Source organism: Acanthaster planci, linkage group LG18 (genome assembly GCF_054643075.1).
Source record: "Acanthaster planci isolate LZ-2023a linkage group LG18, COTS_SCS, whole genome shotgun sequence".
Lineage (NCBI taxonomy): Eukaryota > Metazoa > Echinodermata > Asteroidea > Valvatida > Acanthasteridae > Acanthaster > Acanthaster planci.
Window position 1 is genome coordinate 8973151 of NC_141794.1, and position 21945 is coordinate 8995095.

The 21945-nt window shown below is 38.1% G+C and overlaps 3 protein-coding genes across 6 annotated transcripts in view; 2 read left to right on the forward strand and 1 right to left on the reverse strand.

Annotated features, from left to right (window-relative positions):
- The window catches only part of LOC110988166 (coiled-coil and C2 domain-containing protein 1-like), a 39527-nt gene extending 35930 nt beyond the window's left edge, over positions 1-3597 (forward strand). For both annotated transcript variants that reach the window (XM_022251444.2, XM_022251443.2), the window contains exon 25: positions 1-3597. In XM_022251444.2, the coding sequence (XP_022107136.2) occupies positions 1-21 (21 nt within the window). In that variant the 3' untranslated portion in view covers positions 22-3597.
- Positions 3589-11703, reverse strand: ube2w (ubiquitin conjugating enzyme E2 W). Of its 2 annotated transcripts, XM_022251442.2 has the most exons (6): positions 11600-11690; positions 10388-10479; positions 9764-9866; positions 8628-8783; positions 8388-8463; positions 3589-7433 (listed from the first exon to the last, which is right to left on the reverse strand). In XM_022251442.2, the coding sequence occupies exons 1-6, from the start codon at positions 11621-11623 to the stop codon at positions 7420-7422; spliced, it is 465 nt and encodes a 154-aa protein (XP_022107134.1). In that variant the 5' UTR covers positions 11624-11690; the 3' UTR covers positions 3589-7419. The 2 variants fall into 2 exon arrangements, with proteins under 2 accessions (XP_022107134.1, XP_087004911.1); XM_087148785.1 differs by lacking the exon at positions 8628-8783 and having other exon boundaries at positions 11600-11703.
- The window catches only part of mrpl13 (mitochondrial ribosomal protein L13), a 21470-nt gene continuing 11204 nt past the window's right edge, over positions 11680-21945 (forward strand). The window contains exons 1-4 of one of the 2 annotated variants that reach the window (XM_087148784.1): positions 11700-11820; positions 14458-14662; positions 19727-19850; positions 21325-21418. In XM_087148784.1, the coding sequence (XP_087004910.1) occupies positions 14660-14662; positions 19727-19850; positions 21325-21418 (221 nt within the window). In that variant the 5' untranslated portion in view covers positions 11700-11820; positions 14458-14659. Of the gene's footprint in view, positions 11821-14457; positions 14663-19726; positions 19851-21324; positions 21419-21945 lie in introns of both variants that reach the window. The other variant, XM_022251441.2, reaches the window with a different exon arrangement.

A 21945-nucleotide genomic window follows, 5' to 3' on the forward strand; every position in this document is an offset into this window, starting at 1 on the left:
ATTGCTTCATTGACAAAGTGATTACTAAAATACTCCCAGCTGGCAGGAAGATGAAGTTATTATATACCACTGAGTAACATTCAACGGAAGTGTTGTGAAAGTACAGAGACTTATGATCACATCTGATAAAGGAAGTGCCCTAGAATAGGACTTGAGTATGTAGTTTGTGATTGAAAGAACTTTCAATATTTATTTGTGCGCTTTCATGGTAAACATTGCTTAAACCAATAGCACTTAATATTGGACCTGCAATTCAAGTAAGCAGTTCTGTGGCAAATACACACGTGTAGATATTTTTGTTCATATTATAATTAAAATGTAAGTAACACAGAAAGTGACTAGCATTCTAGGAAATTTGGGAGTGGAAGTGCTTCCATTTGTAAGTTAATCAAGACCATTCATTTGATACAAAAACTCCCCAGTATCAATCAACAGGTTGAAATCTATGATCAGCCATACAAGTTTCCCTGATTTCAACAGTTTTACTTCCAGTGTCTGAAGAAAGTATTGAGTAGTTTGAATTTCCTTTTTTTTTCTGGCTTGCCAGTTGCATAACTGTGATGAAAGTCAGAATATGTATAGGCTGGAGCTTCACAGAAGCAGACTTTATGAAACTGCATTTAGTAGACAATATTAGCTTCATATGTCAGCTTTCCAGATAGCATTCATCTTGCAGAGTTCAGGATCACTGAAACCTCTCTTCAGAGCAGATATTGTAAGTTAAACAAACTTTCACTTCTGTGAAATTTAATCCTGATTTTAAAACAAATTGATACTGGAGTTTGATGTGTTTTGTTAATTTTCAGCTATTTTGTTGACAAGTTGGGATGCATGTGCTAGAAATATGGAGAAAATTGGCAAAACGAGTGGTACTAAATGAGAGAGATATTGATGTATGTCCGTCATGCAAGCATGTGTGTTTGCACAGCCTTTGGCAACTCAATGCAGACAGTAGGAAAAGTTGAAGCAAGGTAAACTTTCTCAACTGTCACCATCCCTATTGGCATCAGTTGCAATAAAGTGTTTCAATATGATTGTGTATCATTGGAAACTGATTGGCGATGCTCTCTGCATCTCTTTATGTGGCCATGGAAACCAGACTATACAAATTAAAATTCTTTTCAGTGACTACAGATTAAAGTTTTCACTACAATGTTGGGACTGTTATTCATGTGGTGTGGGATAGTGCCTACCCATGCAATCTCTTGTAAGGAATAGAGGGTAAAATGAAACTGCTTGTTTTTCCACTTTCCTTTTATTTATCCATCATTTATACTTTTTCAAATAGAACAAATGTGTATCACTTTTGGTACTTTAGGTATTTCATCCAAAGAATATTCCGAGGACCTGGAAGATGCTGTTTTTGTTTGTGAAGCTTGATGTACATTTTGGGGGAACTGAAATTGCATCAAAGTCAGCAACACTTTCATTGCTACATGTAATTGAAATATAATAACTAGACAAATGGTTGAAGTGTTTGAGTTGTTTTAGACTGTGAACACGTGTAGAAATGGTCACTTCAAAATCATCAAAGTGCTTGAAATGTGTAATAGGAGTCTCTTGGGAAACATTGATTATTAAAGTTGCCAGAACATGTATACCATCCAAATGGACACAGATTTAGAAAAACAGCCATATTGTGCAATGTATGGTCAAATAAAAGTTTGTCTACTAAACTGCAGAATTTTTCATGCATATTTTTTTCTTTAGTGTAATAAAAACCCTTAGATGGAATGTAGAGTGCTGGATTTGATCATTGTTTGGTCAGGGTTATGTATTTGTAGCTTTCTGACTGAAATTTCTGGGCAGTCTGTTTACAATTGACATAACTGCTTCGTTGTAGTCTATGGTATAGCTAATGTTATAATTGCCCTGAAAAGTTTTTATCATTTCTTTTTTAATATGGAGTTTCATTAGATTAAATAACAAAAGCACACTGTCTGAAACAGGTGGATCCTTTCTTGCAGCTTGGAAAATTAACCAGCACTCTTACATTGTATATTAACCTCTTGCTGCTAGGTGCTTTCAAAAATGCAGTGCACATGTAACGGGAAACTTTCAAGACTTTCAGCTTTCAAAATTCTTCAAAAATTCATCATTTCATTCAATGGACGTTTACACCCAAACGAATGACTATTTGGTGGCTACTCTAAGCTGACAGGCAACCTTCATTGACTCATTGAGTATTTCAACCGGGCCTGCCGCTCTGTAAAGAGAGCCCAGAATTGTGAGGTGTTGTGTAATTTCCTTTGTCCCCAGTGAATGCGAGTGGCGTCTTTTCAAGTGCGGCTGGATTAGCATGCAGCGGTGCTGTGTCGCTCATCAGTGGGGCCCTGGAGCACTTTTGTCCGTGGTGCATGCCCAAAACAGTGATATACTGTTTAAAAAGTGATAGATTACCTTTAAAAAATGCAAGCCGAAAAATGATGGCAATTCCCGGCAGCAGGTCTTTTGTTCTGAGTACTGTCTTTTGTTACACGGACCAGCTCTTTTGTCCCATTTCGCCGGGGCACCCCGGCTCTGCGTATAAACCCATGGTGATCGAAACAGGGTTCCCAAGCAGCAAGTGGTTAAGGTCTATTTCTGGAAGTGACTTGGCCTATGCTATGCAAATGGTGCATCATATGTGTACAGATATTGTGGATAATTCCAGACATTCATGTAGTCCAACATGCACGTACAATTGGGAAGTGACACATATCATTCACAGGGTGTAATTTAATAGGCAATGGAGAGCGATATAGTAGTTAAAATTTTGAACTCGAAATTTGTCAGGGATTACATTTTAAAGCACACAGTGTTATGACTATTCGTTTGTGTAAGAGCGAAAGCCATAATTAGAAATTGGCATTTCCCTGATGCAGAGTATATCTTTTTTAATATTTTGGGATACCCACTGCTACATCTGACCAGCCAACCTAAACAAGCTTGATGGTCAAGTTGTTAAGATGTCTGAACTAGTAAGCAGGAAGTCATGGGTCTAAGTCCCACCTGAGTATAGCTTGTAATCACTCTTATACACTGAGCTTGTCGTTTTATGAATGTTCGTTGATATTAAAGGCAAAACCCACAATTAAAAACTACATGTACATTTGAAAAAGTATGTAATCAGCTTTCCTGTGCAAGTACTTGCCTTGCCATTCACAAACAGACACCTAGTGTATTTTTTGATAGTTTTACCTGCTAAATTAGGCCAGTTTTAGAGGTCTGGTTAGTGTGAGTTTGGAATCAGTGGTTTTCAGTTGTTTGCGAGTACTGGATGCAGTCATGGTATATCTATTTGGAGGGGAAGCTGACAAAGTACACTTTACAAAGTGGATACAAAGCAGTCAAACACACCCTGTAATGACAAATTCTAATCTGAAAAACTGCCAAAAGCAAAATCTAAGGCTTGTGAGAACATAATGCAAAAATATGAGCAGTCCTTACGAGATGGTTGTATGTTTAATTTTTCTAGGAATAGTCATCTTTGATTTACGAAAAGATGTAAGACATTTAGCTCTGCTTTTAAGAATTGCAAGAATTTTTCTGTAATTGATTGGAAAATTTAAACTGTAAAATAAACAAATGGTAACTGATGTTGACAAGTTATTTTAATTAAGTTTAATCAGAATGATCTCAACTTACTTTGTATTTCACATTGATAATCTAACAGCAAACATGCGCAACATTGATACAGATAGCTGAATTACTTAAAGTAGCTGGAGCCAAGTCTAACCTATGATGCTATGGTATACAAAAAATGGAATTGTTTATCTAGTTTCACAATTCTATTCTTGTATCACCTCTATCTGTCTTATCTTGAATACTGTTTACTCTTAAAAAAAGAACTGGGTATCAAAGTTAGCTTGACTTACTTTGGATTCCTGTCCAGGCTAACAATGTCAGTCATATGAATTCGGGCATTTTACTCAAATGCATCATAGTGTTGGAATCAGGCCTGCAGTTGTCACTGAAAAGACCCGCATGATTATCAAGAAAAGACAGTAAACTTTTCTAAATATCTTATTCCAAGTTAAAATAGGACACTGCAACAAACAAATATGCAGTAAATATTCCATGTACCATGCTGTTTGTTGACACACAATCACAATCTACACATGCTAAGTGTTAGATGGGCTCTTATGGTTCCCTGCTGTAGTGATGTTGATACATATTTCAAGATGAATGCTTTTAATAGTTGACAGTGTGCAATTTTGTTTGCAAAATAGTGTGTCCTTACAGTACAGTATTCAGCAAGATGAGCAAAATACATAAAATGCAAATCATCCAGTGCGACTCTAGATATAGCTCTTTGTTGTTCAGCCCCAAGGAGATCTCATCCTTGATCTACTCAATGTAATGAAAACTAAACTGGTAAAACTGGGCAGTGTTAGAAGTAAACTGAAAGTCATCTGACATTGTCAAACTCAGATCTGATTTATTCCCCATTATGCCTAGTTTCAACACCGCAGCACTGTTATTTGATACAGTTTCCAGTAACAAGACTGAACAGATAAGCTGCTACATCCCTGACACTATTAACCTCCATTGCATTCTTTTCTATGTGATACAGAAAAATGAATTATAACCAACACCCTCAATAGTGTAAAAGTTAATTTAGTGTCAAAACACTAAGCTATAATAAACATGGCTTTAAACCGCGTATTACAATACGCACATATCACTTATTAGCACAATGCTCAACCGTCAAATCAAAGTAATGGATTTCACAATTTTTCTTCCATCGAGTGGCTCTACTTGCAGTGTGATTCTAGAATCTACTGCAAATCCAGACTACATTCAACTAACATAGTCATACATTTTGGGGGGGTTGTGCATGAGATTAATGGTGGAGCTATTTGGAGTGGAGTGAGGCTTTTCTGGGGGAGGGGGAAGGCAGGATACTTCAGAAAGCTTTTGTAAAACCAAATATCTGTTGCATTTGTTAAATGTTCAGAAATTATCTGTGACAATGCATTGACAATGACATGACATCTGGAAGTTTTTTCTCTGTGACTCAAAAACCTGAAAATTTAAAAAATGCATGATTTATAAGAAAATAAAGACATTTAAAAGAAAAAATGGTTTGAATATATTCACTTCACACAATCCTATCCACAAAATGAAATGGATAATGTTCTCATGTACATAAATGTAACCGTTCAAGCCAACTCCAGTTGAAAAGAATGTATTCAATACAGAGCACAATGTAATTTGTTGTATTTAAAATATTCCCAAATAGGTCACTTAGGAGACATTTTGTGGTAAATTTTTCAACATTAGGGAGACATTTCAGTGTCTCCCTGATGCTCCAACTACCAAAAGGAGGAAACTTTTGGCTGTCCACATTTTGAGAGATGATAGATTAGGGTCTGAAAGGAAAACACGCAAAGTTTGCTTAAGCTCGGATTAGGGAATATTGAATTATGGGACGGTAAAGTTTGAAAAATTTTGTGCACGTTCCTATGAGAATGTCTCCCAAGTGACCCATTTTCGGTAAAATTAGTAATGGAATTATGAAAGAATCATGCAAAAGTAATTTAAAGTATCATTTCTTTTAAAATTATTTCCAACAACTTGCTGAGGGAAACACTTCAGTTTCTTTTCGCACTGTTCTCCATGTGCTTCTTATTCATCAATTATAAACATTTGCCAAGAAAACAACGTCCACAAAACCTTCTACTTACATGTACAGGAAGAAAGGTATTATGTGCTAATGAAGTTCAACCCATCACAAGGGCAGATCCAGGGGAGGAGGCCAATGGGAGCATGCCCCCCTCCCCCCACAATAAAGATTTTTTTTTTAATCAGAGTGAAGATGGAGGTTGTTCTGCATGGACAGAGCCATTTTGTTCAGGTAATTGTTTCTGTGCAGCTGCTTCATTGAGATTGATGCAATGGGTTAATGCAGAAGTACATCTGGGATGTTACTAACTTGTCTTGGCCACCTCACCCCCCAATTTGGGTCTGGATCCGGTTTAGGCCCAATAGTGCATTGTGGCTATTGGATCAGCTATGAAATACAATATATTATCATGGCACAAGACAAATCTACATTTACTGAATTCTTCATGAGCTCATCTGTGTACATGTATATCTCTGTTTATATGTACATATATTTACAATATCAAGATACTGACAAGATTGGATCATCAGAATTTATCTGCATTCCTTCACAAAATATACAGTTCTACAACCTTCTATATATGTTTGTCCAATCGAATTAACTGCAACTATTACTTTCCAGGTTACATAAAGCAAATTTCTAGGACAATGTGATACTTTCCAAGCCATGAGGGTTTACAAATGGCATTCTGAATTTATAATTCAACCACCCCCCCAAAAAATCAGAGAAATAAAACAAGGAAAGAATGATTAGAAATGGGAAGTAAAAACTACATTTGTATGCAAAAACAAATGCTTAGACTAACAACTTAACAATATAAATGAAAAACATCTTGTGCTTTTCTCCTGTCATTTAAAAGATACTTGAACTACATGGAGACACAGCTCCAGCATGGACTGAACAATTACATGTATTTACCATTGTTTTAAAACCTTTTACAGTGGAAGGGGAAAGGGACAAAGCAATCTCACCTCAGACAGTGCCCTGGCATTGACATGTTATTTTAACCTGCAGACATGTTACATCAGTTTTGACAATGCTTTACTGAACAAGTTCTCATTCTGAAGTAATTTCCGGTTAATCTGAAATTCACTGGTTTTTAATTTAACTGATGGTTTGAGTGCTGAAGTGGTTTTCTAAAATCAGAAACATGGTATATAGCAGCAAATAGTCAATTGACTTGTATGTGGAGGATAGAATACTGTCTCTATAAAGTCTTAGAGTAGAGGCTTGGTACACTAAGACAATAGCTGTCAATACTTACGCAATCTGTACCACTGTTGCCATTGGGATGATATCTTTCATGTATGGAATTCACAGGGTTTAAGATATCAACTCTTACACCTTGTACAATGCACATGTGGCCAACAGTTGTTCAAGTTTATGCACATTCATATTACATCAGGACTATAACGACCTGAGTTATGTGCATTAATGTTAGTAAAGATTTGCATGTCATTCCGTTGTTTCTTCCATGTAAAAGAAAAAAATCACCTGCACAAAACAGGTAAATAAAACTCTTCTCCCAAACACTTTAATGACAAGTTCTATCAAGTTAAAGTAAAAAACACATCAGCCTACAATTTGGATTTCATGACATGTACTTTGATTACACAAAATCCATTGTTTATTGCACTAAAAATGAACAAAACAATGGGGAAAAATGAAAAAAAAACCTCAAATCTGCTTTAGTTTCCAATTACCAAAGAATCTAATTTTGTATCTGTCTCTTCATTATCTCAAATTGTGAGTGGCTTAGATGAATTTTGGATCTCCATGCATGCTGTATCAATGGGGGTCCTCTCAATGCGTCAAACTTTGTCATCTGCGATAAAACGAAAGAGAAACGACTGAAATAAAGATGCCATGGACAAGATTTGATGGACAAGATTTGATGGACAAGATTTGATGGACAAGATTTGATGGACAAGATTTGATGGACAAGATTTGATGGACAAGATTTGATGGACAAGATTTGATGGACAAGATTTGAAAGAATTAACAAGTGGATAATTACCAGTGAAAGGCATAAATTCTCAGCTCTATTTTGAGCACTGCTATAAATTTCCAGACTCTACTTTCAATATTCCTAACATCAGCCTGCAGCCAAATTAGAAGCATAAATGTTATTCTAGTGACCATAATAATGCAAGACTATGACACGCACAAGCTGATCTCATGTTCATTTACAAAGACCTAGATATAGTCATCATGACTTCCATTCATCAACTAGTGTGCCACAGGGTTTCATAAGTTACTGTGCTTTTATTTGTGTACAACTGGAAATGTAATGCGACAGTGTCAGATTTTTGCCTGATGCTTTGAATGTAAGTACATGTAATATGGATCCAAATGAAGGATTACATGTGAGTGTATTTTTATTCTGTATGCCTTGTGGTATGGACATTACTGTATGCTCACTGCAGAGTGTAACATAACAAGTTAATGTACATCATTCAAGAAACCTCTAGCAGCCTCTTGTACATGGACACATATACAGTGCATACACTTCCAGTTCCATGAAAGAAAGAAACGTTGGGTTAAAAGAGTTCTACAGGTGTATGTTTGCTAATGACTGCTTGCAACTAGCTTTTCATGCAAATACCTACAGAGCTGCAGATAATTTCATCCAACGTTAAGCAGTGTCTTCTGGAAAATACCTTGACTTGATGGACAAAGTGGTCTTATGAGGGATTTCATGAAACTTACAGATGTGTTTGATATATCTTGACTTCACTGATTACGTGGCTTAAATCCTCTTCAAATCAGTATTACTTACCATGATACCACCATTTGGTTTTCTTAGGGCTCTTACTGCATGTTTTTACGTAGAATGTATTATCTGGTGGTCGCTTCTAAGAAAGAGGCAAATAAGGAAACAAATTGAAGGGATTTGACATATTTGAAGTGCAACTTAAAATCAAACAACATAGTTAACTTTCAATTACATTATAGAAACTTAAGGTACTTTCACAGGAGGGGAGCTCAGGGGAAGAGAGATACGAATGAAGCCAATTACCTTCTCAGTGCAGCTACTTAGCATACTGACTATGCTTAGACAGACGGCCTGAACTGACAGTGCAGGCGACCAGTCTTCAGTCAGTATTGACAGGCAAATGTGGCCATTGCTGTAAACATGCGGATGCACTGGTATGTTTTTACCAATAAAAATGACCTATGAGGGAAAAGACACACGTTTCACATACACATTGTGTTTTTCTCTGTGACATTAGTGCAAATCAAATCCCATTTGATTGACTCTCGTTTATTTTTGAATGTAGGACATAAACCGGTCTTACATCAAAGACAAAGCAATGAATACACCACAACAGGCAGTATCTCCGTTTTGGGAGAATGCCACTGGGAACAATAACGCTTGTCATTTGTGGTTGTGCATCAAATAGTATGTTTCTGTTTTAAGTGAACACTGACGACATTGATTTCTACATTAGCCCTAACCCCCTGGGCTCTTGCACTTGAAGGCATACATGTTCTTGTCTATGTCCTTGTACATGCAAGTCACTGTACCAAACCTGATAGACTCTTAGAGAATGAGCCCGTTGGAGTTTGAGTGATTTGGTATGGATGGGTCTATGCAGTAAAGGATGACTTGCACTGAACAGTACCAAACCTGACAAAATCAAGCATAGTCCAACAATTGGTACAGCAAGCCAGACACTGCACACAATGAACCCTGTGTGTCCCAACTCACACAGAATCCCACACTATCACCCTGGGCCTTTGATACCAAGTGCAACAAAATTCAACAAGTTCATCAGGTATAATACCAGACCTCACAAAACCTGCTGTTGGCGTATGGCAGGTTTGGGGTAGTTACGGTAATAAGGAAAAAAACTGCTGAAAGTACATGTACCCACAGGCAAATAACATGTAAAACTAATACATAAGAAACTGAAAGAGTTACAATGTGGCAAGTGCAAGTCTGACATTACTAATTAAATGCACTGGTTGACCTTTGGAAGGTATTCATTGATAATCCTAACCATCCTCCATTGTACCCTCTACCAAGTTGCAAATATCATGTTGGGTATACTGTAATAGGAGTGGTCCACTTCCCAAGTCTGCTTTTGGAAGGAATTCTGGCAAATGGTACATAACACCATAATAAACAGCTTAAATACTGGACTTGCTTACCTCTGGGGATTCAAAAGGGTATCTCTTTCCAAAAGTAAACTGCAGTTGAAAATGTTCTCCATCATACAGAGAGCCAGGGGCCCCAGTAACATTTACACTCCATCTAGGATCACAAGCATATGAATCAAGGTTGGATTGTCAATGTGATGGAATGCATACAGTGAAAGTCACTTCCTACAAGTGACTTTCAATCAGGTGTTTTAATAAGGGATGGTCATTTTGTTGTTGCAATGGTAAACTCTTTGGTACATGAATCAACAACAGTTTCTGCAAAGTGCAGAATGGGATGAACTGGCAGCATAAATGTACCTACACTGAATGTGAAGTCTGCCTGAAAACCAAAAATAAAATTTAAATGGATCACTGTGAATGCAGCATTTGGATTGATTAAATGTACATGTACTGTAAAACCCTTTGTGGGCAAGTAAACACTCAGGATGAAAGAAAGTAGAAATGGAAATTTGACATCACGTACATTGTACATGTTCATGTGACGTCACGTGAACATGATATTCTCTGCACAAAAACTGGTACTTAAGTTACCAACTTGCTATTACATGCACATCAAGTATGAAGATGCTTTTACTTTAAACCATATCAAGTCCACACATTCCGAGTACTTACGAGGCTAGTGTACTGGATGCACTGCTGGGATTGATACTAATACCTACAGGTGGGTCTCGCTGAAGCTGAAGAAGTTCATTCTGAAGTCGTTTCTATAAATGAAAGAAAAGTACGAAAGATTAAGACATATTTAGTTACCAACCATCTTTTCTTGATATGATTCTCCAGGAGGATATCACTCCCAACCAACGGCTTATAGGAAACGGCTTTCCTGTAAGGATCGTGAACTACTGTATCTGGAAGTTGTCACACAAATTCATTCATTACGGTATTTACAGTCCTTCATTTTATGATGGCAAACCGACAGGTGATTTTCAACATTTTCAAGTCTAGAGTAGATCAATGTCATTTCACTCGAAAAGTCCCGAGCAAGACCTGTGATAAGTCCTGACTTTATGAACAGTGAGTTACCTCCTTACATGGATTCAACTGATTGACTTCAGAACACCTTGAAAATATGATGGAACTTGATACAACCTTTTCACATTGACGTCATCTTCGATCCTGACCAAAGATGGTATACGTGTATGCCTACATGTACATGTTTACCACAGTTCCCAGCGACCTTGATCCCTCATCAATGCCACATTTAAAATGAAATAAAAATTGTGAAAAACTTGCTGTTAAGCAAAGATAATACCATATCTGGCTACCACCTGAGTCCTTGTGCACAAAGGGTATGGGTCACCAAAGAAAATGACCAAGTACAGATGTACATGTATAAACAAGGAAAAGTGTAAATTTCTTTCATTCAAAAACTAGAGTTTCTTAAGCACATTTATACTTTTTGGTAGTTTCAAGTCACAGTAAAGAAGATAAGTGGTGGCCAGATATAGACCTTTTCCAGATAGGCAATGGATACTGGACAGCTACATTCCTACATGTACATCTACGATGTATGTTTTTGCAGTTGCTGTGGCACTAGACATGACAACTGAACATGCACAGTGTTTCTGGATACTTAAAATGTTTTGAGTAACATGGCTTAGCACTGCCTAGGCGAAAAATCAAGGTGCGCCACGTATTGACCTTTTTGCATGTTGGCCAAACCACTAACTTTAGTCTATTCCTTCCTCTACTGGCATTTTTAGTATTTACTCGTTTGCACCTCATTACACGTTATTGCTTTAGTGAACGTTAAAAGTTCTATTAAAAAATTAATGCGGGCTGGAATGAATGCAAATCAGTCATGTTACTTAGTCAAACCCTTACCTGCATCGGCCAAGGAGTCGCCATGTTTTCTTGTGGTCAAACTGAACAGCGCCGCCAAGTGGTTGCTTTTTTCAGTCTCGCGACGCGCCGGCCGGAAACGCGTGCATGGAGTGGCAGAGTGGCGTCTTTCGTGTGAAGACTAGGCTACCTTGCATTTTGACATCGGTTAAAATTTGTTAATGATTTATTCCTGGGAAAGGATGTCGAGTAAAATTTCTCAGGTAATGTGTTTTATAGTTGTAAGTTGTACCTTTCACTTTAGTGATAAGCTTATTGAAGCTTTGAAGTTTGTCACTCATTGCAGGAGTTGAATGGACCCCCTCGTGCCTCCATGGGCTAAGCTTTTTTTTTTAACTAATGTTAGGCACGCTGGCCCTAACAATAAAACATGCCGTTATTTTAGCCCACGGGCCGCCGGTACAGGGGAACGGGTCCATGTTAAGCACAATCTTGAACCTTGCACAATGTATTGTACCCCATCCTGAGTTGATTTGCCTTTTTTGAATAACGTCATTCTGCATCATAAGTAGGGACATGAATAAATGAACGAGGGCGCTGCTTGTTTGGAAACTCATTTTCTTAAAAAGGGATGTGATTAAAATTTGCCTTTTTTGAATGCTGTAGCTCCTCTATTTAATTTCCAATTTCATAATTTTTATTATATATTAAAATAAGGTACAAATAAGAACAAAGATTTTTAACTACTTGTATATAGGTTTGCAGTAGCACCATGGATATTTCTTTTTTGAGGATGTGGGATTCTGAAAAGAACCGGTGGGATGTTTTAGACAGTATGCTCTGTCCATCGTCAGGAGACTGCATAGGGTCCAATGATGAGGCAGTGTATATGGTGTGTAGAGGGCAGTGAGGTGTGGAGAGGATGTAACTCCGGATCCAACTGAGGCCAATGGGGTGCTGGCAAACCAGTGAGGAAGGTCAGTCCTGTCATGGGCTTTGGGTTTAGTGTGGTAGGGAGGTCCCTTCTGGTCTCACCGACGTACACTTTGCCACATTGGCAGGGGATCTTGTACACTCCAGGCTTGTGCAGTGATGTGCAATGACTCAGTGAATACAAAGCCCATGGCAGGAAAGAGGAATATGACAAGTCTGCCATCATCAAGCATTCCCACACCGAAGACCACAAGATCAAGTGGAACAAAGTTGAATTCCTCACCAGCATCAAGCACTGTACTTGTGTCACATCAGAGAAGCCATCAAGATCATCAAGAACAGCGCAGTACCACAAGACGTCGGTTTCCACATCAGCAACATCTGGCGTCCCATCTTTACATCCCAGTCCAATGGATCCCCTATACCCTAGGACATTTCCAGCCTAAGAGTCCCCTCTACCCTAGGACATTTCCAGCCTAAGAGTCCCCTCTACCCTAGGACATTTCCAGCCTATGAGTCCCCTATACCCTAGGACATTTCCAGCCTATGGGTCCCCTATACCCTAGGACATTTCCAGCCTATGAGTCCCCTATACCCTAGGACATTTCCAGCCTATGAGTCCCCTATACCCTAGGACATTTCCAGCCTATGAGTCCCCTCTACCCTAGGACATTTCCAGCCTATGAGTCCCCTATACCCTAGGACATTTCCAGCCTATGAGTCCCCTATACCCTAGGACATTTCCAGCCTATGAGTCCCCTATACCCTAGGACATTTCCAGCCTATGAGTCCCCTATACCCTAGGACATTTCCAGCCTATGAGTCCCCTATACCCTAGGACATTTCCAGCCTATGAGTCCCCTATACCCTAGGACATTTCCAGCCCAGGGTCCCCTATACCCTAGGACATTTCCAGCCTATGCCCTTGGCTACCTTCCCCCACACTCCTCTCCATCAGACTGACATGCTTCACTGGTTTACCAGCACCCCGTTGACCTCAGTGGGATCTGGAGTTAGCATCCTCTTCACACCTCAATGCACCCAAGCCACCGGTTGGATCCAGAGTTTTTTTCTTTTATTTTCATAGTAATCTTGAGTCAAAGATGCCGAAGACTGGCTGTTGAAAAACACGTACAAAACCTATGGGGGATATTAAATATCCAAAACTCAATGAAAAATGAACAATTCCATTATCAGGGTCTTTGTTGGCTGTAACTTTGATGATAATTATAGATCTCAAAGTTACCAAAATGGTGACTTGAAAACATCTACAAAGTCAATGGGCTGAAATAAATATTGAAAAATCAGTAATAACTCAGATGATGACGTCATCCATTTAATTTTTTTGTATAAGGGTCTTTGGTGCCTATGACTTTGATAGCGAGCAAACATCGCAAAGTTTCCAAAATGGTGGCTTGAAAACGTGTACAAAGTCAATGGGCTAAAAATACATCCAGAAAAACTGCTCCTTAAGTTCGTGTCACGTGATTTGTGTTTAAACTGAAAGATTTTATGAAATATTACTTGATATTCTTACTCATGAGTGTATTTTAAATCAAATAACAGGACCCAAAAATATGATTTCTGTTTCATTCTTTTAGTAATTTTGAGCTGAAGTTGACTACAAGTATTGGCTCGTTAGTAGGAAAGTGTGTACAGACCCTATACATGGCAAAAAATTAAATATTCAAAACTAAATCACGTGATGAATGTCATCATGACAAATTTGTTTTAGGACCATCATTGGATGATTGTCTGAAGGTCTATCAAGTCAATGAAGTCAATCAGATGTATGAAACTATCGAAGTCCTATGGTACACAAAGATGTGTACAAACCCTACGGAAAAAGTCTGAATATGGAAAAGAAAAAAGCTATAAGGAAAAGAATAGCTGTTCTTGCTTTTAGCCGAAACAGCTAATAAAACAGAAAAAATCATTCAAAAATTTATTAGCCTCCCACTTTGCAGGTGCTGCCCAGTGTTGTAGTCGAGCCCTTTGTGTCCGAGACCAAGACCAAGGCATTCAAGACCGAGACCAGCTCTTTCAAGACCGAGACCAGAACTTCGAGACCGAGACTTTTGCAGTTCAAGACCGAGACCAAGATGACGGAGACCGAGACCTTGCACAACATATACAATATATAGGCCTACATGTACATGTAGTTCATTGATGGTAAACGTGGTAGACAATTGGCATTAAACAGCAAAATTAAGTGCAACTTTACATGTAAAGCACACAACATATTCAATATTCCATGAAAGAGTTTTATTTGAACTCTGGGAAAAAACAGCACACAGTTATTTTGACCATGAAGGCATGGACTGCCGATGCTATAGAATTTTGTATAGAGTATACGGCATAATCGTACATTAAACATGTACAGAGTTTTTGTGTTCCATATGTATAGCAAAATTAACGTGGGCGGGCCATGTCCAAATGTTTAAAAAGGTAAAACGTGGGGTCTGAGTTGCTCGGACTATGCCAAAAGGTGTGCACGAGTTCAATTTATGAGTTATACTCTGTAATGATAAATGGACAGGTTAGAAGGGTCACACAACATCGTGGGCAGTTCCCTATTAAAAGTACATGTACATGTATGCATACACACATGTATGCATTAGTCTCCATTCCAGCTTTGATTTCATTCTTTATCGTGAATACCATGTCGTACATGTTCCAAGCATACATGCGGAATTGCGTGCAGTTCGGAACTAGACTCATTCGCTTGCGCTGCAAGCAGCCCTGCTATATACAGTACATGTACATATGTGTGCTGTATGTACCGTACGATCCGGGTACGTGATTTTGCGGCGGCCGAGCGTGAATTGTTGACCCACATTTTCTGCATTTCTGTCATGGTCTCGGCAGGTCTCGGGTGGGAGACCCGAGACCTTGGCATCCGAGACCAAGACCGAGACCAGCCCTCCGGAGACCGAGACCAACCCTCCCGAGACCGAGACTTTTGTAGGCCGAGACCAAGACCGAGACCTCAAAAAAAGGTCTCGAGACAGTCTCGAGACCGAGACCAGGTCTCGAGACCTCCAACACTGGTGCTGCCATAAATATGGGAAGACTGTGTTGAGTTCCCTTCCCCCCACATTCTCTTTTATTGTGTTTATTGAGATTGGTTGACCAGTAAAACCCCTTGTACCTTTTAGCATGGTTGCTAAGGGCCCTTTTTCTTAATCACCACCATCAAAATGACCTTGTTATTCCTCTGATTGCTACATACATGTACCGGTAATGTGTAATACATACATCACATACATGTACCGGTAATGTGTAACACATACATTACATATTGGTCACTCAGATATCCTACATCCTACAATCCTACTGCATGTGTTACTGATACCACACAGTAACAATGCATTGAGGTTGCAGCCATCTTCCTGATTAGTGCTTTTAATTTGGAAGATACATGTACATGTACAATCTTCAAATGTGTATTCCTGAGGAGCAAAAGCACTCATTGGAAAGATGGCTGCACCAATGGGATATGATCCACAAGCTAAATTCTCAAGCAGATAGGGACATTCTTTCTTTACATCTGATATGTTTCGATATTGCGCTGAACGAATACTGTTTGATTTTGGCAGTGTACTCCATGCTGCCCTTCTGTCGTCAGATTTTCTCTAAGTACATGTATGAAGAAGTTCACCACACTCAGTGGAATGAACATGAACGGGTTGCCTGGGCAGCATTAATAGTCAGCAGAGTGGCGTGTAATGTTGTACATTCACAAAACAATACATGTACAAACACACAGAATTCTAGATGGGTTCCAGTCTCCCTGGTAATATCATTTTTAACTTATTTACTTTGAGAACCAGTTTACTTGAATTACAATGTTCAACACTCGGGCATCCTTTTTATCTCAAAAAATACATGTACCGCATCCATGTGCAGGTTCCACTCATTAAAAAAACCAAAAAGAAATTGTGCCGAAAAAATAAACTTTTGAAAAAAAAAGCTTGCCCTTATTTCAAGTTGTTGGCACAGGCAAATTTGATTAAACCATTCAGAAGAAATTAACCAGGAAATGCTTCAGGTTGCACCACAAAGCCTCTACCGGTAGAATCCAAAATGTCCCATGGCCCTTAAGAGTGCAGCATTGTAGCTTGACCTGGTTTGTTTGGACAGCCATATCTACTGAAGTAAAGCACCGACAGAGAAAAAAATTTACATCATTTTATAGCTCTTGAAATGACTTTCATTCATAAATTTTTAAAAATTATTCCATGTACCACCGAAAATTATCGAATATATATGACCTTTGACCTTAATTTGCAAAGATGCATATTTTTACAATTGTTAATTGTCAGGCTTAAGATGTAGCCAACATTTCCCCAAAGATTTAGGATGGACACTACTCAAAGTTAAGAACCACTTTTTATTTTGTGTATACTTTTTATAGAAGATACTTTACTGTTGAAAATACCCAATACAACTGTCATGAATGACCTTAAATACACTGTAATTTCACATGTGGTTGGTTTCAGGTGTTGCATAACGTCTCTTGCATCATTGCACATCCTGAAATTACAAGTCCAGAATAAAGTGGTCCTTAACGTTTTATGAAAAGTGTAGTGTTGAGTAATGTTTAATTGAACCTTGGCAAATACTGAAATGTATATACATGTACATGTACACTGTAATGTACAGTACTATATACATAAAAAACCATGTCACCCTCATGCAAAATATGATTCATAACTTGACTCATGAGATAATCCCTCTTATCCCCTTAATTAGCAAAACTGACCAGTGGCCACAGCATGTGACTTTAAAAGAGCCAAGTTATGTTGGACTTCTGAGGCTTCCCCCCCCCCGACTCGGCTATCCCGTACTCAATTTGTTTTAAAACTCGCCATGCATATGGATATGCTCATTATTAGTACCACTGTGAAGTTTCAGCTCAAACTGACAAATGGCTTTGTTGTCATGGCCATTTGAAGTTCAAGGCCTCATTTATGTCATTCTACATGTAAATGTATTGAGCACATCAGTGAAAAAATATACCTCTCACTGACCTGCCCCCGGACAACGGGTGCTGCGTGAGAATGGTACATATATGTTACATTTTCAAAAATTGATGTAAAAATGACCAACAGAAGTTACTAAAATATTACTTAAGGCTCAGTGCGTGAAAAAAAAGCAAAAAAAAAGCATGAAAAATTTCAAAGGGGTAGGAGGATTCCGACCCCCCTGCCTCTTTTAGGGTTTAGCTGGCCACAACCATAGCAACTGCGTATGATACAACAATAAAATGTGGTCATGACCAGTGTCTCAAAACCTCCAATCGAAGGAGGTGAGGATTACCTCATAAGTAATGTCATGAATTATACATGTACTTTGCACTGCCAGGCTTACAATGGTTTTTACTGCACACAGTACTAGACATGTACAGTACATGTACAGTACATAACACCATTTATTTACAGTACATAACACCATTTATTTACAGTACATAACACCATTTATGTACATGTACATAACACCATTTATGTACATGTACATAACACCATTTATGTGCAGTACATAACACCATTTATTTACAGTACATAACACCATTTATGTACAGTACATAACACCATTTATTTACAGTACATAACACCATTTATGTACATGTACATAACACCATTTATGTACAGTACATAACACTATTTATGTACAGTACATAACACCATTTATGTGCAGTACATAACACTATTTATGTACAGTACATAACACCATTTATGTACAGTACATAACACCATTTATGTACAGTACATAACACCATTTATGTACAGTACATAACACCATTTATGTACAGTACATAACACCATTTATGTACAGTACATAACACCATTTATGTACAGTACATAACACCATTTATGTACAGTACATAACACCATTTATGTACAGTACATAACACTATTTATGTACAGTACATAACACCATTTATGTACAGTACATAACACCATTTATGTACAGTACATAACACTATTTATGTACAGTACATAACACCATTTATGTACAGTACATAACACTATTTATGTACAGTACATAACACCATTTATGTACAGTACATAACACTATTTATGTACAGTACATAACACCATTTATGTACAGTACATAACACTATTTATGTACAGTACATAACACCATTTATGTGTACATGTACATAACACCATTTATGTACAGTACATAACACCATTTATGTACAGTACATAACACTATTTATGTACAGTACATAACACTATTTATGTACAGTACATAACACTATTTATGTACAGTACATAACACCATTTATGTACAGTACATAACACCATTTATGTACAGTACATAACACCATTTATGTACAGTACATAACACCATTTATGTACATGTACAGGTAAATACATTTTGTACATGTATTTACAATTCATACACATTTTCAGTTTTTGCCAAGGTATAAATGAACATAACTCAAAACCTTAAAAGTGCCCATCCTAAATCTTTGAGGAAATGTTGGTTACATCTTAAGCTAACAATTAAAAAAAAGTCACACATTTTTAAAAAATATGCATTTTTGCTAATCATGGTCAAAGGTCATATATTTGCATAATTTCTCAGTGATATGTAGGATGATTTTGATTTTATTTTAGAAATGAAGGCCATTTCAAGAGCTTTAAAATTATGTACAAGGAAATTTCATCTTTGTTGTTGGATTACTTCAGGAGATATGGCTGCCTAAACAAAGCAGCTCAAGCTACCAGTAGTTGGTCAAAAGTTTGTTAACCCGTATCTCAAAAACTTATTGACCGATTGAGATAAAACTTCAGTGCTGTGGTTTCTCAAGGAATCCAATCAGCACATCAAATTTCATTTCAGTCTGTGACGGTCAGGTCCAAAAGCATGTTGAATTGACACGGAATGACCCAGGTGCATTCAAATACATTCATTGCTGCTACCCTTTAAGTGGGGTTGGACCCCACACCGTAAAGGCTTTGCACTTCACATTTGCAATGTGTTTGCCACCCTGCTAAAATTTAAAGTCGTGGAGAACACTGTTTTAGTCGTTATTCCTCCTAAGTTATTCTAATCTGGTGATGGGACATGTGCTGTCTCTTCAAATCTCCATAATTTACCACAGTGGCCCTATAATTTGCCCAGGTTTTGTAAAGTTTGCTGAATATTTTGATAGATGTTTTTGGAGAAATTGCAGAGCAGCTGTGATCTTACACTGCTATAACAATTCTTTGCATCTTTCAGCAATGGGCTGTGTTTGCTAGAATGTGGTATCTTATTGATGCGACTAAACAACCCCCAGGCCGAATAGCAAAAGCAGTTAAACCGATCCTTGAGGGAAGACACAAGCCTATTTACCATCCTCTGAGTAAGTAGAACGGTAAATTGTACATATTCCTGTCAGTAACTGCATGACAACAAACAAGTATCTGAAAAATGAATGGTAGTGTTTGTTGTGTAGCTATTAAAAAGTTTGATTAACTCTTGTTAACTTCATTCAAACCCTGCTTGACTGAAAGTACAGTACAATGCCACTACACCAAACACTGCGAATATGTACAGTGTACATGTGTACTGAACAATTGGGAATTTCAAATACCTCCTCTTGGGTTCTAAATTTTCTGTGCACTATTACTGAATATTAAAAATTTGCTTTAAATTGAAGAAAAAAAATTAGGACTGATGAGGATGACACACAAGTTAAGGAAAGTCCAACAGTCAGCAATCGTGTATAATTTCAGGTACTCCATGTGCGTGTACAAATGCACATACGACCATGTGCATGTACAAATGCACATACGACCATGTAACCTGTGGCTCATGCGTACATGCATTTAACATGGGTAACTCTGATGCAGAAAATCTTACTTGGTGTTATTGGTAAAAAGGCAAGGAGTTTACCATGAAATATCCATCAAAAACATACATGCAGATACTGGCAGATAGATTCGCCTTTGTGACTGAACTCACAGAAATCTGTCAAATATATTGCCACATGTAATTCCATTGATTTTCAACAATGCTTACCTGACATTTCTCATATTGCCAGCTTTGGTCATGTACCAGTATGGATCAGGTGCTTTAGAATGGTTCCCAGCACATGTATTTTAGTTCAAATTTAGCTGTGGGAACCAGTGTAATCATACTGTCGCATGCAATTTTAGTCAAAGAAAACTCATTAGAAATTTGATTTCATTTTGCAATTCAACTTCCAATAAGAACTAATTTGTGAAATATGGAAATGAACATACACATGTACGTGTACTTTTGAACGTAATGCTTGAATTTCAGTGTTAATTTTTTGGGGTAAGTTGGAAGTATTGGTCCACAATTCTTATGAAACATTCGTCCGGCAGGCTATGACACATTTGAAAGGGCCAGAGCCTGGAACAAATGCATTAGCAACTGAAAATCATTAAACCAAAAGACTACTAATATGCTGAGATGGCAGGAAGTCATTTCTTTAAAGGAAGTCCAATTCAAGTCACAAGTCACTTGGCCCAGTCAGTAGTCACGTCACAAGTCCAGTCACAATACATGTATGTATAGACTGCATGATGGGGCTGTACACGCACCATATACCAACTTGAATGAAATGAGATGTTATCCAATACAGAGATGTTTAGTCCATTGTAACTCACCCAGCCTCAAGTCACAAGTTACGTTTATTTAAATGAACTGTGACAAGGGCATTCAATCATCCATTTTTATCCCATAAATGCGATTGGACTTGTGATAGGTCCAACCATAGCTCCGGTCTACTGTGTAGCAGATACATGTAGGGGTGCTTAGATTTGATAGCCTGGATGTCAGATGACTGTCTCCTTCATTTTTGATAACAGGTGATGTTGGAGATCATGTTGTCATCATCAACACATACCACATAGCTTTCAGCAAGGACAAATGGAGAACCAAAATTTATAAGCATCATACAGGGTAGGAGATAGTTCAGTTCATGAAATTCTTCAGACATTCCTAAGCTGGGACATTGGTGTTGCTTTGTATTTGAACCCAAGATTCATGTATTCACCTGTTAACCCCATCGCGCCGGGACATGGCTAGAGCCGCCGTAAAAATTGAGATCCTCAACCCGCTTTTCAGCTATTATTCTCGGCCCACGCTCGAGCAAACACTGTGAAAGAAGGCAGACCCTGGCTCTTGTATATATGGTGATTGGCGTTTGTGTGTAGCCCAGAAATGAAAAGACTGAATTTGCATCATAATCAACAATAGTCCCCACTTTTAAAAGAGGCAACGGGAATGTGGAAGGGTGAGTAGAGCCGCATGCCACCGAACAATCAGCCTTTTCACCGTGTAATTCAAAGCGTGCAGAGCACGCAGGGCCACAAACTGAGAATTTGCTGTTTGGCAGGTGGCCTTCGTGGCCAAGCGAGGCATGAATTCTTGGATTTGGCTTTCGGAAAGAAATTCAAATTCAAGGGGTTAAGAACACATACATGTAT

What these genes read in the sequence shown, in the direction of transcription:
- ube2w (XM_022251442.2), bottom strand. Translation starts at nt 11,623, where the DNA reads ATGGCGACTCCTTGGCCGATGCAG. An exon ending in ACCCTTTTGAATCCCCAGAG is followed by an intron (nt 8,784 to 9,763) that starts GTAAGCAAGTCC and finishes TTTCCCTCATAG; the next exon opens with GTCATTTTTATTGGTAAAAA. An exon ending in TAAGTAGCTGCACTGAGAAG is followed by an intron (nt 8,464 to 8,627) that starts GTAATTGGCTTC and finishes CCTCTTTCTTAG; the next exon opens with AAGCGACCACCAGATAATAC.